Source organism: Aspergillus vadensis, assembly GCF_003184925.1.
Source record: "Aspergillus vadensis CBS 113365 unplaced genomic scaffold BO88scaffold_41, whole genome shotgun sequence".
NCBI classification, from domain to species: Eukaryota; Fungi; Ascomycota; class Eurotiomycetes; order Eurotiales; family Aspergillaceae; genus Aspergillus; species Aspergillus vadensis.
In genome coordinates this window covers 140,329-158,251 of record NW_020292079.1, presented here as the reverse complement: position 1 = coordinate 158,251, position 17,923 = coordinate 140,329, and the positions used below count along the sequence as shown (strand labels likewise).

The window sequence follows — 17,923 nt, the reverse complement described above, 5'->3', positions numbered from 1 at the left end:
GTGACCCGAGCAGCAACAGCCAATCAGGAGGGCTGTGGCGCCGCCTCCCGCCTTCATTTCCCCTCCCCAGTTTTGGATTTCCTATCGCCCGGTGTTTCCACTCCGGGATTATTGCCTGGCGCTGTTCCCCCCCTCCCTTTTTCCTTCGCTTTTCTTGTTCTTGTGTTTCTTCTCTTCGAATCCAAGTCTCCCGTTCCTTTCACCAAATCCTCCCTCCTCCACCCACCTTTCCCTTTCCTACACCCACTCCTACACTCTCCACCCCCTCCCCTTCTCGAACTAAATCCTTCTTTCACTTTTCCTTTCATCATCATCAATCATCAATCATCATCATCCCATCCTATCCATACTCTCCATCTCTTGTTACTGCTTTCTAATTTTCCTGGTGCGCCTCTCCCCCTCCCTCCTTCCCCTCCATTTCCCCCTTCCCAGTCGAGTCTCCAACTTTCTTCCCCACCCCACTGCTCTGCCCTGTCCTGTCCGTCGTGGTTCTAACCCAATCGACAACTGCGACCGGGTCTGGCACACGCACGCACGCACAACCCGCCCCCTCTCCCAACTTACACTCACATACTACTCACATACACACACCACTTCATTACCCACGCACACACCACAGACTCACAGGCGGCCGGTCACACATAGCTTAACTCCCCCCGTCAACGGTCCCCACTGATCGGTTCCATCGGCGGCACGCTGTGAATCATCCACTGCCCATCTCCCTGTCTCCGGCATAGTAACCGCCCGCTGCTAGTTCTTTTTAGTGGGTGACGCTGCTTTTCTGCAGACAGGGAAACCTTGGGATAACCCGATCGATCGATCGTGAAGGGGACCAGAGAAGAGGAGGAGGAGTTCACAGCCTCATGTGGCGCCGTCGGTGGTCCTGGCAATACTAGCTTTCCCTTCCCTCACCAGCCACATTCACTCTCTCTCCCATACACCCATACCCATACACCCATCAACACTGTGCTTTCTCTGCAGCTTATTGTCTTGTACCTTGTTCTACTCTGTGACGGTGTTTGTTGTTCCCTTCTATCCCTTCTATCACTTCCCTGCTCTGGCTTTATCTAGATTTGTTCCTCTTTTTACCGACCGTGCGCTGCGTGTCTGTTGTCTGCCTGCCTGCCTGCTTGTCGTTCTCATTCATTTTACTATCCCCCTTCACCGCCTTCATGATCTGAACTTCGCTTCCCCCCAAACCATCACCACCCCAGTCTGCAAAGCACCGATTTGCTCAAACCTTTCCGCTGATCCGCTTCCTGCCACCTACCAGTCAAATTCCCACTGCATGCGAGCCGTGGTCCGTCCGTTTTTTATCTGTCCGAGGATCACTTGCATCGTCGCAGCTTCGCCCTCCTTCATCGCAGTAGCCAACCAGGTCGCCATCTTCTTCCCCCCTCCCGGTTTGGCATCCTGATCTTCTTCGCGTGTCTCTAACGCGCCCGCAACCTTGCGACGGTGCCCTCCATCACCACCACCCACCACGCCACACCACCCTCTTTCCCGTCCTTCCTTGGCCCGCCATGTACAGCACTCCTCAATCCTCTGTTCCCGCTCCGATGAATGGCATCGGAGGGGAGCTCGTTGATGGGTCGGGGACGATCAATCCCGCTGCCCTGAATAATGGTATGTGACTGATGCTTTCTTCTTCCTTCAGCTTTTCGTCTGTTCGCCTGCTTGTGTCCCCGCTCGCTTGTCTTTGTGTTCATTTCCATTCCACTACACCTCCCCCGCCCCCTTGTTTCGTTCCTCTCATTCCTTTTTACTTTCCCTTTCCCACATCAAGTTTCTTATTCGCTGCCGCGCTTTTGACGGTGGGCTTGTCTGTCGCCGCTCATGGAGGCTCAAAAATACTTCTCTATCACTCTTGCTTGTCCATCGTGACAGCCTCCGAACTGACGGCTTTCTACTAGTCGGCGTAGTGCTTCCAACCCCAACAACATATGGTGGCATTGCGACCCCAACGAGTATAGCTCCTCGTGGTGTGAAGCGAAGTCGAACCCCAGACCAGCGCGGGAATGCACGCGCGGATGGAGACCATGACGACGGTATGTGTGCGTCGGAGTCCTCTTACGATTCGCTTCGTGGAATTCCGGAAGCATGGGAGTTTCTTGGCATTCGTGTTCCCCTCGCGCGTTGTTATTGTTGCTGCTATCTGAATGTCGCGCTTTTGCTTTTTCCTATCCTTCCGTCCACGTGCATGTATAACGTCGCCTGGCGATCAAGATGGCTGACGCGTGGACCACTTCGGTCAAAACAATAGATGAACAGGGCCGTCGGAAACGAGGCCGTCCTCCCAAGACTCCGCGTCCGTCTGCGACAACCCCCAACGATCAGACTTCCTCCAATGTTCACCTTCAGACGCCCCGGTTGCAGACTCAGCCTCTGCCGGCGCAAGCTGCCGTCAATGTATCGCCGCCACAGGCTTCTCCGCCGGATAAGACTACGCCGACCAAGTCTACGCTCGTCAAGGCCCTGCCTACCGTCCGGGATCATACGACCGACCAGCTGAACGAAGAGGGCGACGAATACATTCCCAAGGAATTCGACGAGGCAGGTGAAAAGAAGGTGGATGCCATGGGCTACCCTCAAGGAGGCCGAGAGTACAAGTGTCGCACGTTCCGCGTTCCTCTGCGTGGGAACAAGCTTTTCATGCTTGCGACCGAATGCGCAAGGGTGCTGGGTTATCGCGACTCGTATCTCTTGTTCAACAAGAACCGTTCGCTGCACAAGATCATCGCCAGTCAGATCGAGAAGGATGATCTCATCCAGCAGGATATTCTACCTTACTCGTATCGTTCGCGCCAGATTGCTATCGTGACGGCCAAGTCGATGTTCCGTCAGTTCGGCAGCCGCGTCATTGTCAATGGGCGGCGCGTCCGCGACGACTACTGGGAAAGCAAAGCACGGAAACAAGGATTCACGGAGGATGATTTGGCTGGTGAGAAACGACCCGGCGGCGCGAAAGCCCGGGATGCGGCGGCAGCAGAAGCTGCGGGCGCAGCCAACTTTCTACCCACCCTCACTCATGGCGATGTCATCTACAGCAATGCGCTGGAATCTGTGCCAGGTAGTCTGCCTCTTGGTCCGCCGTCCTCGGTTTCTCTTGCGCCGCCACTCCCTATGATCCACATGGCCACCACCACCGATGATCCCCGGCTGCGGGAGTATAACAGCATGCCTCGCCCGCGCCAGGAATTGACGGGACAGCCTTTCCAGGATCGCATTCAACCCAGCTCGGCCGCTGAAATCCTCAACCAGGCTTCACACACGGCCGAGTTTAACAAAATCCTAACGTCACAACGGAGTTATCGCCAGAAGGGTTTGGACGACTTTTACGCCAAGCAACGGGAGGTGCCTGTTTCTGCGGCGCAGTCACAGCCTGGTCAACTGGATTCGACACCGTCCGTATCACAGCCCTTGCAGTCGCCACAGATGGCTTCCACGGGAATGATGAATGCAGCTCAGTCGCAGCAGCCCATGCTTTCCCATCAGGCACCGATCATGCCTGGCCAGTCAGGTTTCCAGCAACCTGCGGCTCATCAGCAGCCACCTGTCGCACAGTCCCCTGTTCGGGGCGTTCCCCCCGTTCGGCCCGAGTTGATGCACCAAAGGTCTAATCCTGCCATGGCTGCCGGGACGCCTCAGCCGCCTGGACCTTACGGATATCCCTCTCAGGCGCAACAGATGTGGGGACAACCACCACCCCAGCCGCAACCATCTCCACTCTCTGCCGCTGGTCCTCAGGGCGTCGGCATGCCCCAGTTCCCGTCGCAAATGCATACGCAGCAGTCACCGTCGCCGCTCGCCCACTCCATGCCGCAGCAGCAGCAGCAGCACTCGCAGTCGCCTCGGAATCAGCCCCGGCCTTCGGCGCCGCCGATGCCTCAGAACTTTCCCATGCATCCTCAGCAGGCGCCTCAACAACAGCCCATGGCATCGATGGGTTTCCCTGGTGTCACGGCTGCACCGTATCCAGCAGTGACTGCCGCCAGAGGCATGTATCCTTCGACACAGGGTCCTGGAGGTCAGCAGTTCATGGCGGGCACTCCCCAGCAGCCTGGATTGGCCATGGGAATGAGCGCTGGCGGTGCTATGCCGGGGTGGCCTCCGGCTGGCCCCATGCAACCCGGTCACCCGCAACCCGGCCAGTCCGGGACTCCTCTGGGATGGTCCGGTTACTAGAAGCAAAATGAGATGGCGATGGCCGGCATATGCCATTCGGCGTTGCGGTGATCTGGTGATGTTGATCTATGAAAAGAGATGCCCGTTTGACTTGTTATCTTCATTTCGTCTTTCTTATACTGTGGGTCTTATCCACTTGCTTTGAGATCAGTTACTCGCATCTTCCCGTCATACCCTTTTCATTGATGCTGTATATTATCCTTGTCTCAAGGATGATGGCTAATGATAATCTGCACGCGTTTTCTTCTTATACCCTCTGTTATACCCGGTCAGTTATGTGCCTTGTTGATTTTTCCGCCCTTGACTTGTTGTTTCGTCGGGAGGCCTGAAGAATGTTGTTCGATGTGCAGTTATGAGTGTTGTGCATTTTTCATATGTCCATGATAGAGGGACGGTCAGATGGTATGGCGGTGAATGTTTCGTTCTGTTGGTCGGCGTATTACAACAGTCCATGTTACAGTTATCATTCTTCCGTGTCTTTTACTTTCTTAGCATCGGGAATCTTTCTATCTGCACTTCCCCACTTGCTGCGACACCCCACTGATGTTACATTTTGGGTACCCATCACTATTACTCCTGGCTTTACATTTCCTTCAGTACTTACACATGGAACCACACCCCTCCTGTCCAGTTGCTGCTATCGTGATACTCTCGATGCTGTCTTTATGCTTATGCAGATCAAACGCGGTTGCACACTAGGGGGCTATAATTTGACAAACCCTCGACAACCACCTTGTTCCTTGTAGATGACTATCAACTACGGCTATGCTATGTACACCTACTGTCTGTAACAGTCCAATCGTAAGAGTCAAACTGCCTATATACAGAGTATCCTTACACCCCACCCCATCCCACTTTTACCAGTCATACTAACTAGCAAGAGTAACCAACGGCGTCGTCACCGGCACCGCCGAAGAAGCACACACACACCCCGAACTAACAGACGTAACCGGCGGCGCCGTACAATGCGCACTCGTCTCCCACTTCACCTCAGCAGGGGACGGCAAACTATCCCCCACAATCTCCCCCCTCACCAAAACCGGCAAAACACTCCCCGTCCTCAGCCCAAACTCCCTATGCCCCATCACCCTCAACAAACTCGCAATCTCCCCCGAATGACTCGTCACACTCACAAACATCCCCACCCCATCATCCCCTGCAAACACCTCATCAAGCGCAACCTTACTCCTCACATCCTGCGCCCCGTTAGTCTCCGCCCTCACCCCATCCCACATCCTATCCTCTTCACTGAACCCGTTCTCGAACGTCCACTCGGGATAGAGTGAATGGATGTACGTGGCGTTGTGTCGATGATCGCACGTATGCAGGGAGACACTCTCGCGGAAGAACTCCTTTATCACTGGCGTGAATGGAGAGGATGATGGTTGTAGGGGCAGATCAGAGAATGTGATGTTTGCTGTGTGCAGGGCGCGGAGGAGCGGGCTGACGAAGTAGGTATCTGGTGTGTGGATCCTCTGTGTCTCTATCTGGTGTGACCAAAAGGAGTGGGCGATTTGGGCTTGTTGGATTCCGGTTGGGGTGAGGTCGGCGTCATACCAGGTTGTGGTGGAGTTGCCGGTTAGGAGGGAGTAGTAGCACTGGTAGGATTGGGTTGGGGGGTTAGTGATGGGTGCGGGGAAGGATGATGTGGGGATGAGGGGATAGGGTATGAGGGACATACATTCCAGGCGGGCGTGCCGTAGTAGGATTCTGCGGCGTTATGGTATCCCTCGCCGTGGCGGCCGAGGAAGAGGACTTTGTAGGAGACGGTTGGTGGGGAGTGGTGGTTTAGGGTGGTGATGTGGTGGTGGAAGCGTTCCCATTGGGTTAGTAGGTTGTCATTGTCATTGTGGTTGTCGGAGGGGTAGGTGCGGTTGATGAGGCCGAAGTTGGTGGTTGTCTGGTCATATCATTAGAATAACAGTGGGTTAAAAAGAGGGAAGATTAAAGGGAGGGGAATGGGGTGGTACATAGTCGAATGTGGATGCGTCGGTGGAGGCCTCGTCTTGAAGAAAATAGCCGGTCACGGTGGTGTAGTTGATGTAGGAGGCTTGCGCGGTGGCTGTGAGAGCTATGGCGAGTGGTGCTATGCTGGAGAGCTTCATTGTAAAGAGGAATCAGTCACTGTAGGACTATGTGCTGAAGCTGCGGGATAGCAAAGTATCTCTCAGCTGGAGAGGGCTGTTATATAGCACAAGGTGGAGTGCCGACATGTCTGCATGATTGTTGCCGATGGACATGGCATGGTTGGCAGACGGCTAAACACCTACCAGTGCCGCACGTGCTGGGTGGTCGGACAGCTAACCGGCTTGGAAGCAAGCCAAGACATTAATAAATTAATTGAGTCAAGAAAGATGGAAAGGGAGAAAAATTCCAATGAAGCCAGACGGCAATGCTTTGCAGTCATCGCCCGTCCTTATTAGTTGTATTACAGTATGTAGTAGTGGTGGTATGGCAGTAGATACGTGACCCAAACAGGCCTCCAGTAAGTCCAAGAATGAAAGAAAAAGCAGCCGCTTCCCAAAGCCCACATGCTATATATCCAAAATAATATTCAAACATGTTCAATCCCCAACCCTGAGGAACCAGATCGCAGACCGGGGTAGACGCCAAAAGAGAGACACCAACACGAATGCATAAGAACAACACAAGCCCTGGGATATATATGGGAGTCCCAACTGAAGCAACACTGAATGCCAAGAAGAGCAGAGATCCACTCTGGTTAGACCACGGTCGAGAAGCCGGGCATCGAGAAAGGTATTATATTACAGGCCACCGAGAAATTTTGACTGGCGAAAGGAATGATACGTGCACAAAGTAGATGGGTTGGACGGTGCCGTGTGGCGCTCAAAAGTCGTTCGGCGTTTGATTGTTGAACGTATAGGCCTTGGGCTTCTGCGACGGAAGCTGCTGTGCAACAAACCGGTGAGCTTCCTGCTGCTCCGGGAACTCGTAGATGTGGAACTCCGTTTGCTTCGAATCCCCACAGAATGCAGCCGACGTCGGCATATCGACGTCACTCGTGTGATACACGAGGGAGGGAGACCCTGTCACAGGTACATGGTCGGGCCCCTGTTCCATCGCCTGCTCATACGACATCGTTGTCAGATCCGCCTGCGGAAGTTGGCAGGGGCTCTGAAAGGATGCTTCAGGCGACGGCATTGACGTGGCATCAGTCCAGCTTCTGCCCGTCAGGGGAGCCTCGCAGGAGGCGTAATCGGCGAATGACGTGTAATGGGCAGGGGCTGACATCGGAGGGGCAACACCTTGGTACGGGTAGGAAGAGAGCACATCCACGGCCAACGGTGTCGCGGGAGGTGATGCGATGTTGATCTGCATCGGCTGTGTGGTAGGGAACAATTGGCTGGTCGGTTGCGCCGACAGGCAGTAGCCACCGTCGCTGGGAGTGGTTGGGAGTAGATGGTGCAGATCTTCCGGTGTCAAGGGTGTTGGTGGCGCCAACCCCCCTGTCGTAACCGCAGGTTGTAGCATGGACGACATGTCAGCCTTGGAGCCCAGAGCCCCAGCCTCGGCGAAAGTAGACAGATTAAGAGGGGAACGCTGAGCTGCAGATGCTTTCCGGACACCCGCATATCGGGTGTTCAGACCCTGTGCAGACTTGGACTGCCTCACGCCATGGCTGTTGCCGTAGCTCGGGAGCCTCGTCGAGGGTGACATGGTGGACGATCCCGTCAACATCGAGGACGACCTCGAGGTGCCAATGGCAGCAGGCCTCGGGCGCTTTCTCCGGGCTGCAAGGTCAAGTTCCTTGCTGGGCTCCTTCCAGGATGAACGGTCGCCTTCATTCACAAGCTGCGAGCTGGGATGCGTGTTGATGCCAATCCCTTCCAATGTGTCGGCCAGCTCGTCAGAAGAGCCTCGCCTGGGCACCGACAGATCATGTTGCATAGGGTATTGCACACCGTTGTAGGTAACTTCAGCATCGCTAGCCGAACGGTAACCAGAAAGAGACTTTGACGCCTGAAGCTGGTGGGACCAGTCTTCATTCTGGGAGGGGTGGAACTGTACGTTTTGCATCGAGTCATGGCCGGCGTCATGTTGAGTGCCGTCCATGCCGGGCATCGTCAGCGACTCCCCCGACGTCACATACCCAAGAGCACCCTGAGAACTTTGCGACGTCCACGAGATGGCGTTCTGTGAGAAAGAAGAGCTGAGGTCACCCTGTCCATGTCTGCTGCTATCGTGACTGCCGCAGCGGTTGTTGGAGAAGGTTGTGGTCGGCGACACTGACCCATCCATGCTGGGGGATTGGCTGTTTTCGCCGTCCTGGCCATACCGGTCACGGGCAGCAACAGCGGCATTCAACGCCCGTTGCAGGGAAGCAAAGGTAGCCTCCCGTGCCGACTCGCTTCTGGTCTTCTGGTGCTTAGGTCGCGAGGACGAAGCAGCCGGCGTTTTTGTGCGCTCGGCAGTGTTCTCCACTGATTGTTTGGGGGTATCTTTATCGGTCTCATCCTTCGAGTCTTTGGCGTCCTCCTTCGAGTCTGAGCTCTCCGTGGACTCCGACTTGCCGCGAGCGGCCTCTTCGGCCTCGGCCTTGGCCTTTTGCATCTTCTCGAACTCTTCTTGTCTCTTTTGTTGCTTAGCCTTTGCTCGGCGATTCTGGAACCAATTCTGCATATAGGGTTAGTGATGTACCGAGTATTTTGTGAGCCAATGGATAACTTACAGCGACTCGTGGCAGGCTCAGATTGGTTTGAGCCGCCAATTGACGCTTAACGTTGCTGCTGGGTTTGGGGTGCGCCTGAAATTGGGCCTCCAAGGTCTCAACTTGTTCCTTCGTCAACCTTGGGCGAGAGAGGTTCTCTGCATATTCTTCGTAGTCCATGATTGGTTGGTGGTAGAAGTCGACCATGTCAAAAGGCGGGTGAGGGTAGAGGTAGCCATCCATTGGATGCATCATGGACGGGTGGGCCATCGTTGGGTCGAAGGCAACCGGCTGCTCCATGGGGACGGCGGCATGGCCGGTAAATGCGTAGGGGTGGTGGAGATAGTTCATGTTGTGCGAATCGGAGAACCAGAGTATATATAGAGATAGGAAGAAGGGTGTAGGAATTCGTCGGGGGTGTTGAGGTGAGGTGAGGCGAGTATGAAGGTATTCAAGGTACAGGACCAGTTGCTGCCAACAAGCCGCAGCTGTGACGAGGCAACTCTATACCATTGAACGGTTGAATCACAGAGAGAATATAGCTGGACTCAAACAAGCCAGGAGGAGGGGAAGGCGGGAAGATAAGGACTTGAAGCAGGAGGGAGAGGAAAGGGAGGAGGGCGGCGGCGGGTAGTAGGGAATGACGGGACTGAAGTAGGCGGGCAAGCTGTCTGGGGTGTATACTTGCAGCCGAGTGGAGTTATAAAGGAAATCCGATGTAGTAATGAGAGAGTGTGAGAGGTTGAATCCAGAGAGAGAGATATAGAGAGTAATTAAAAAGAGAGAGAGGAGGGGAACGAAGAGCAGGATCAAGGAAGGTATAAGTCCGATGAAGACAAGGCCGAATAGGACAGCACAGAAAGGGAAAAAGAAGGAATGAGTTGGACTAAGCTGACAGGGAAAAAGCAAGAAAATAAAAATAAAATAAGAATTAAGAAATTCAGAATAATAAAAATATTAGTTCAAAAGGGAAATAGTAGAGGGAGTGACCAAAATGGAAAAGGAGAGTAGGAGGTGAAGGAGAGAATTGAGTGAGAGGAAGACTGTGAGTGAGTGAATGAGAAAGAAAAGGAAAAAGGACAAAAGGGAAAAAACAAAAAAACGAGAGGACCCAGAAAGGATTGACAGTCAGTCCGTCAGAAAAGAGTAAACTAACACTAACTGGAGAAAAGAAAGAGCAGCAGCAGCAACAGCAACAGCAGCAGCAGGAGAGGGTTTGGAGGGACTGGATTTCGGGGGGAGGGAGTGGGTGGTGCTGGCAGCTCGCCTATTGGCTGACGCTGGATGGGGAGAGATTGGCGGCGGCAGCCTGCCCGGCAAGAAGGTGTGGAGGGGGCCGCGCTGATTGGTGATCGCCGCCCGGAACTGGCTGGAGGAGGATTTGGCCTGGACAGCTTTGGTATCAGGGCTGTATTTGCTCCGTACCGTCAGTTTGGGCGAACTCCCCGTGTCCCGCAGCGCTTCGGGCTTTCGTGTGAACGCTCACACACTCTCTTCCTTTCTGGCTTGTCGGCTACAGCACATCTCGGATTGGCTATTTCGGGTTGTTCCTCTAGACTGTCACTTTCTGCTTGTCACTCATTCTTTCTAATTTTCTTTTTCATTATTTTATCTCTCCCGCTTTCTCCTCTTTTCCCTGCAAAAGCCCCTCTTTGCAAAGTCACACTCTAATTCCCTTCGTCACAAAAAAAAGCTCGCAGCAGAAAACATACTACCCAAACTAGTAGTTACCTACCCATTCAGTACTAGACCCGTCTCGGGGAACCAAACCGTTACCAGGTACGGTATTAAACACCCAAGGCATCGACCGCCCAAAAATATTGGCCGACGGAGTGGGTTTCCTGGTGCTTCCGCCCGAGCGGTTCTAGGGGGTGGCGGCCTGGGCTCTCACACTCTCGGCGGACTCTTGAGTACGTACTACTACTATCTTGGGAAACTAACTAACTATCGTACTCACCTAAAAAAAACCACAAACTGAAATACTGTGTGGCTAGTGGTCTTGGAACTGGACGGGAAGGGGGCAGTAGATAGATGTCATTGATGTTTCAAAGGAATATACGAAGTTTTAGCTACTTGATATATGCCACACCTTATCTTAATTGTCCCAACTGGAAACAGATCCAGGATCTTCTCAGTCCCGCCGCCTTCCACAAGCAATGAGGGGAGGGTGTAACTAAGAGGCGCGCGCGCTTACTTCAAAAAATAAAATGGAAAAATAAAAAGTAGTGCGGTGGCGGCGGTGACTGTTTCTCCTCCTCTGGCGTCACTTTGAAAAAGAACATGCCTATGCCTGTATGTACTCCATAGGATCATATGTAGGTCCGACGGGTCCGCAACGCATGCTGTACCTCAGAGTGAGCTCAGTTGCTTTTTTCCCTTATTATCGTCAGACCCGTCACGGTGGTACTGCTGTACAGTAAAATCCAAAAGTTCGCTTTTTTCGTTCTTTTGCTGCTAGATTGTGGAAACAATTTCGTCACCTCGATTTACCCCAATTTTTTTTCGATTTAATTTATTTAGGTTTTCCATTTCTGTTCTTCTGCTTTTCTCTTCACAGTTCTAAAGTGATGGTCATCTTTTCTTTTCCTCTCTTCCTGCAGCTTTGACCTGTAAAATTATAATTCTATTTACTTTCCCTCAGGAGGGATGTATACTCCTTAATCATGCTCGGCAATTATCATCAAAGTTTTGGTCCACCGTATGTACCAAGGGTGCCCTGAGGGACCACAATTCTTAGTAAGTGAGAGTCAGACTGAGGAGTAAGTAGCAGAGAGGTAAAGACTAGAGATGCGTGGCCTCCCATTGGTTGAAGTGGATAAGCCACCCCCCCCTCTCTCATCCGCACAAAGCCCTCGTCGTTCATCCCAAATGCCAGCGCTTGCTATTTCCCACACAAACCAAACCTGAACCCCGGCAATGGCTTAAACGGCAGCAATTAAGCTCCAGTGACAACTTGGTTGACAGTCTCACATACTTTTCCCCCCCATGAACCATGATTCCAAACAAACCTGGGAAACAGCTGCGAGTTGAGTTGAACCCGGTCCCTGCTCCTACGGACTTTCGTCAGTTCCTGCATTAGCGCCACCAAAGCATCCAAAGCCGATTTTAGCTCTTCCCAGGGGGAAGGTTCCTTCTGGGCAGATCCGGGCAACTCAATGGCCCCGAGCGTGGCCACCAAGACACGCCGTCGGCAATAGTAGATTGTTGTTCACATCTCTTTCTTTCATTTTAATTATTTTCCTTGGGGGTGGAGGGGGCCCCAAGGGAGCGGGTTCTCCCACGCGGACGGAGTATCTAAGCTCTGCAACATCACGTCTTTCCCGACTGAGGAAAGCTTGCGCTAGAATCTCTCCTTCTTCACCCATGACCTCTTGACTCCCCGATCACGGCGGTCGGGGACCACGCCATCAGTGGGGCAAGTTCGTTTGAAAGGCGGCGCGAGAAAGTGAGCCATGAGATGGATCGCTGAGCCCACCGCCCACTTGGCTCATCCATGTCTCACGCCTTCTGGTGGCAGGCCGGGGGATCGCATGGCCACATCCTACTGGGCCAGTCTGCGATCACGGGGTGCTGGATGGGGAGAGAGTGAGAGAGAGCATCCAATGGCCATTCAGAGTTGTGGACGCCGACCAACGGATTAAGATTCACCGTACATATTCTGGATCCGGTTAGCGCCAGCGGTCCGAAGATCCCCAGCTTCCGATTGATAGTCCGTTCTTCTTACCCGACGGTTCCAACGACTCTTCACCACTCCCACGGGACGGCTTCGTGATACTCCAGTGGCCCGCCCAGTGAGATAAGGGGATAGGATAAACCACGCAGTTCATCAAGGTACGGAGTAGCATGGCACATCAGACAGAACTGGGGTTCATGAGGCCATGACGTGATCAAGTACTCCCTCCTGAGTCCTGAGAGACCCTCTTATCCACCCCCCACAGCCTGCCATGGCAATCGACGCATCCGACCATCACAATTGGTACTTTGCTCTCCTTAGAGTGTGTCAAAACAAAGAGAGGTGAAGCGGGGAAGGAGCTCCGACCAGCCGAAAGAAAGTCAGTAAAGTCAGTAACTCAGTCAGTCGATTTATGTCTTGACTTCGCCTTTCCCACACCTTCTTCCCCCATAATAGTCCCCATACCGGACGTACCAGATGCATTGGCCTTCAATTCCCGTATGAATGGACACCGTCCCAGTAACTCAATTGGCACGGATCTCTGCAAAAAATGCCTGTCATGCTTTTCCCGCAAGGTCCTTGGAACTCACGGACTTGCTATTCGCCAATAGGTAAATAATTTCTTTCTCTGATAATACCTTTCCTTCAGTGAATAAAAAAAAATTAATTAATTAAAAAGCGAAGGAAACACAAAAAGAAAGAAAGAGCCATCGGGAAGGACGTGAAGAGAGAGAGGGAGAATGAGAGAACAGACCGCGCCGGCTGCAAAAGCGTGGCAGCAGCTCAGCCAAAGACCCACCAAAACCAATAGTCGACAGATCCTCGTCGATCCGCCTCAGGGATCTGTCGATTGTCGAACATCTCTCACCTTTCCTTTTTCTTCCAATGCTCTCGGGATCCGACGATAGGACTCCCTTCCTTCCCCCCTCTCTTTCTCCCCACTCTGAGCGCCCTACACGCGTGAGAACTTTCTGCGAAATCCGCCATTCGTCCGTTTGAATTTCTGGCTTCTGTCAAACCAGGCCATAATCGACGCTAATCATGATTGTGGTTACAGACACAGGCTCACTCGCTCACTCGCTCGCCCCCCAAGTCACGAGATGACGCAGTAGTGATCTGCAATCTGCTCTCATGCAGCAGCAGAAGGACCGGGGGTCATTAATGCCATGTTAGGGGGGGATCTGGTCTGACGCTATCGTATGCGCTTCCCACAGGTCTCGATGGGCAACGAGAACTGTTGAGCCGAAATACATATGCATGCACGCATGCATGGGTATAATCTTTTGGTTCGTCTGTGAGCCTATTTCCTTCGTTCTCGCGACCGCCATGCACCTGGCCCCAGTGCGTCGACAGTCGGACAATGATGCTGGGCAGGGATGCCTCCAAGAAGAGGGCTCCAGTCTGGCGGAGCCCATAGCCTGACTACGACACACGCTGCGTTCCAGAGAAGTATCATCTGACTACAACCCGTGGGGAATGATACGAAGTAGGTGATAGTGGGAGGAGTAAGTACTTAGTAGTTATCTGAGGCCCAAGTGGAACCAGATAGATAGGGGGGCGCGGGAGAGGGGCCAAATCAATGGGGTATTTCCCATACCGAGTTTCGAGCGGTGCTAAAGTACATACTACTAACTACTAACTACGTCGACACACTCCGCACACGGAGTAATTATATTGGGCCGTCAATGCTGAACTACGAAATATGGAGTTCACCATGATTGAAGGGCAAGTACCGGGATTCCCTCTCCAACCAACCACGAATACGCACCGGGTCTCTCGGGTTCACGTGTATGTATGCAGCACCTTAAAAACAGCTTAAGCACATCGTACTGGGAACACCTTGCCACAAGCTGTCCACCCAACAGCAATGGCCCTGCAACAGATGGGCTCATGTCGCGTAACCTGACAACCCCTCAAACAAGCTCAGACCAATCAGCACAGGCGTATCCCGGCGTGGGCTCACGTCTCAGAGCTTGAGAACAGTCCTGGGCGTGCAACATGGTTCTCTTCTCAGAACAAGAATGATGATCTGACTATCTGCCTAGCCTGGCCTGGCTCCCTGTGAGGATCCACCACCACTCCCACCACCACCCGCACGGATCGCTTCCACCGCGATCCTCATAGGCTGATGGGATCTCACAGAGGGCCGTTGTCGCCCGAATGATAGAGGTCTCAAATATTGGACCCTGGAAGGGAAAACAAGCAAATACATGGGAAGGAAGCGAGCGAAAGGAAAAGAAGAGGGAGAAAAAGCAAGAAAAATCCCCGATGATCCTCGGTGCATGGGAGTGATGGTCTGTGATACCTGAGTGGAGGATGGGTGGATGGGTGGGTGGATGAGATAGTACACTCTGAAAGTGGAAGTCAGTGATGACCCCCCCGACCCCCAATCCTCCCCTGAAACTGGAAGCCTCGCTGAATATCCTAACCTGAAGTATACCTAGATGCTGATCAGGCTGGCCAGTGGGAGCCGAGTTGCTGGACCGGGGCCCCGATCCTCAATAGCATGGTATCCCCTGTCTGGGTATAAGGTTGACTTGGCACTGGGGGATCCTCCCCTATTGACGGCCGGTCGCCTGTCCGTAAGGAAAAACTTCCCTGCTTACATACCATCCGAACTCCATCTGCCCATCCCCCTGGGTCTGATCATTCCGTGGCAGCTACCCTCCGCTTGTCACATCTGGCCGGGATACTGTCTAGTGTGACAATCACCACCCGCCATGATCGTATCATTACTAACAGGGGAGGGAGAGGGGATGAGATTGTATTGCCCACTCCAACTTTCCATGCACTGGCTCGAGTTTAGTGCGATTGGAACCCAGCATGGCCATGCATATGTGGATATGTGGGCCTATCTGGGCGTCGATTGCCATGGCTTTCCTTTTCCCCCTCCGTAGTAGTGCCTTCTGCCTCATCACTAACTAGCTTACTCCGGCCACGCCGTGTTGAACGCGACGTTCAGCTGCGACACTCGACGCCACAGAGCTGAATCTGTGGCGGTGCGTTTTCGAGCGTCAGCCACATGTAGATCACCTAACTAGTGAGGGCCTCAGGCCCTAGACGATCTTCCTGCTAGTTAGTATCACCGGCCTGTCTTTAGGCGTTCTCCGAATAGCGTGACTGTCAGCACCAGGACTTGCAAACTTGACTCAAGATGACTGCTTCTGGGTGGACGGAACCCAAAATGCTTCACCGCGATTTGTCATGGCATAACAATAGCCTCTTCGATCGATAGGCTCTCAGCGAAGCCGCCACACGGCACTTCGATCTGCCTGCCTATTCTCTATCCTAATCTTGTTTAACTCCGTGATTGTGCCACCGTGCTCAACGCTCAGGGCGGCTAACTTCCCTGACGACCCCGTCATCGTGTTCCAGGTTCCCAGGTTCGAACCAGGGCTGACGGAGTGTGACGAGTTGGGTTGCTGTACAAGAGATCACATCGTTGTTGCCTGAGCTGCAGCAACGGTGAATGATTCTCGTCACGAGTGGGCTTCAGTTGACTGGCCGATCCACTTCCCTTCTCTCGCCGTCTGATAATCACTCTGCCTCTCATTGACTAGTGATACAGTGTAATACCCATAAGCACCGCAAACCAAAGTCTCCTCTTTCCAACCAAAATGGCAAGAAGGGGGAAAAGCGTAAAAAAGAAAGGTAAAAAAGAAGAAAAGATGTGACTCCACCTCCTCCATCACAGCACACTCCCGGAAGGCCTACACCATCCCTTGCATAGGGCGTCAGACGCAGCTTGAGGGAGAGGGGATGGGCCAGATGCACCTCGCTGGGCCATGGACGAGCTCAACTCGATCTCCGGCGCCGAAGCAGCAGGGATCGCGCCGATCGAAGTTCGCCGTCGTCAAGTCGACCCATCTCTTTTCCAGAATCTGATCGCCCCCTTCTCTCAACGAGGCGATCCTCTTCGGGTCTGCGATGTGCAACCGATTCCCGCCACTATTGCGAGTTTTCTTTTTCGTTCCCTTCCCCCTGGAATCTGCAATTGTGCTGCTGGCTCGTGTCCTCCGAACGGGCAGCCGCCGCTGGGTGGCCCCTACTACTGTACAGGATGTATGCACATAGGGGATTCCGTCCTTTTGGCACAATCGGTTTGTTTCGTGTTGTTTCGCCACGTCTCATCCTCTCACACACATTTCTCTCTCAGATCATCTTTTGGACCGTGTGTTTCGGCCACCTACGTATTCCCAGAAGACCTAGGTGCAGTCGTAATGTTCGGGAGGTTCCTAAGTATAACCATTGCAGCAGCCACTATGCAATAAGTCCCAGCTCTGCTATGGCCACTTCGCGTTACCTACTCAGGTACTACTGGCTTGTCTGCCTACTTACCTATTCTTCCGTCCCGCGCGACGGGACCCAGAATCCCGGAAGTGAAAAAGAAAAATAAAATAAAATAAGAAAAAGAATGCGAGAATAGACAGACCTACTTCCAGCAACCCCATTCGGTTCGGGAGGAAAGAAACACTCGAAACTTGTCGGTGAGAGCAACCCAGGTCGGTGACCAGCAACCCACCGCGCGCAGCCGTTTAACTTAATCTTCTGATATATTGCGCTCGGCTTTCCGAAAATGCCTCAGCGGATGAGATCTGTCACGACAGGGCGAGCCAGTACCAGAGAAGCGGTCTTGAGCTAAGTTGACTTTCGCCGGTGTGGAACTGCACTGACGGTCTTGTCTGTTCCTAGGGCTGTTGTCACCGACATGCATACATACAGTATACTTGGTATACTTGCGTACTTACAGTAGTTAACCAGTCTATTATTCGCCCGTCGAAAAAAGGCTGGCTGGGGTGCTCCATACGGAGTCCTCCCCGGATTGTTTCTCCATCGGAGCTGATCTCTGAGCTGAAGCTCTCTACTCTCTTGCCACTTCCTACTTTCGGGTCCGTGAATAGTCTACCTAGTCTTGCTTAGTACCTACCTACCAAAAAGCAAAGCGGACTCAATGATCTGCTGCTGCTTCACCGCTAGCTAACTATCTAGCATGGAGCTTCCCTCTTTTACTTTTCGGAGGGTCTGTCTGCTTGCCTGCACTGTGCTTACTGTAGGTACAGCTTCTTCTTCCCCCCGGCACTTACTACTTACTAACCTGTCTACTGTACGAAACTACTTACGACCCGACACTAGTCTGTCATGTCTCCTTGGGAGTTAGACAGACGCACGGAGAGTATTCTGCTTACTTACGGAGTACATGATCTACTTAGGTGCCCTCTCTTTGGGGAATGGGGGACATTGGCGCTACGCTATGTGTTATGTACCAACCTGCAGACAAGCAGCAGCAACAGCAGCAGCACTAAAATCCATGTTCCACAAGACAGACGACAAGCTCTACTGTATACTCTATCTCGAGCTAAGCTAAGGTAAGGGTCTGGTGAGTAAGAAGATAGTCC

General features: G+C 53.0%; 5 protein-coding genes across 5 annotated transcripts; 3 read left to right on the top strand and 2 right to left on the bottom strand.

Moving 5' to 3' along the window:
* Positions 1 to 1,523: 1,523 nt before the first annotated feature.
* BO88DRAFT_353317 (putative nuclear localization protein) lies at positions 1,524 to 4,185 on the top strand (the record flags this gene model as incomplete). Its single annotated transcript, XM_025703631.1, has 3 exons — positions 1,524 to 1,626; positions 1,914 to 2,054; positions 2,264 to 4,185. 3 exons carry the CDS (start codon positions 1,524 to 1,526, stop codon positions 4,183 to 4,185), a joined length of 2,166 nt encoding a protein of 721 aa, XP_025557246.1.
* A 705-nt stretch (positions 4,186 to 4,890) lies between these two features.
* Positions 4,891 to 6,403, bottom strand: BO88DRAFT_376350 (GPI anchored protein). The gene is made up of 3 exons (XM_025704365.1): positions 6,156 to 6,403; positions 5,867 to 6,085; positions 4,891 to 5,783 (listed from the first exon to the last, which is right to left on the bottom strand). Exons 1-3 carry the CDS (start codon positions 6,288 to 6,290, stop codon positions 5,055 to 5,057), a joined length of 1,083 nt encoding a protein of 360 aa, XP_025557245.1. The 5' UTR covers positions 6,291 to 6,403; the 3' UTR covers positions 4,891 to 5,054.
* Positions 6,404 to 7,032: 629 nt separating this feature from the next.
* Positions 7,033 to 9,205, bottom strand: BO88DRAFT_353338 (homeobox domain-containing protein; the record flags this gene model as incomplete). Its single annotated transcript, XM_025703635.1, has 2 exons — positions 7,033 to 8,820; positions 8,876 to 9,205. 2 exons carry the CDS (start codon positions 9,203 to 9,205, stop codon positions 7,033 to 7,035), a joined length of 2,118 nt encoding a protein of 705 aa, XP_025557244.1.
* A 933-nt stretch (positions 9,206 to 10,138) lies between these two features.
* BO88DRAFT_353297 (uncharacterized protein) lies at positions 10,139 to 10,832 on the top strand (the record flags this gene model as incomplete). The annotated part of the gene is made up of 2 exons (XM_025703630.1): positions 10,139 to 10,328; positions 10,582 to 10,832. The coding sequence occupies 2 exons, from the start codon at positions 10,139 to 10,141 to the stop codon at positions 10,830 to 10,832; spliced, it is 441 nt and encodes a 146-aa protein (XP_025557243.1).
* Positions 10,833 to 16,144: 5,312 nt separating this feature from the next.
* Positions 16,145 to 17,174, top strand: BO88DRAFT_430473 (uncharacterized protein; the record flags this gene model as incomplete). The annotated part of the gene is made up of 5 exons (XM_025709252.1): positions 16,145 to 16,178; positions 16,278 to 16,589; positions 16,839 to 16,906; positions 16,949 to 17,014; positions 17,121 to 17,174. 5 exons carry the CDS (start codon positions 16,145 to 16,147, stop codon positions 17,172 to 17,174), a joined length of 534 nt encoding a protein of 177 aa, XP_025557242.1.
* Positions 17,175 to 17,923: the final 749 nt, after the last annotated feature.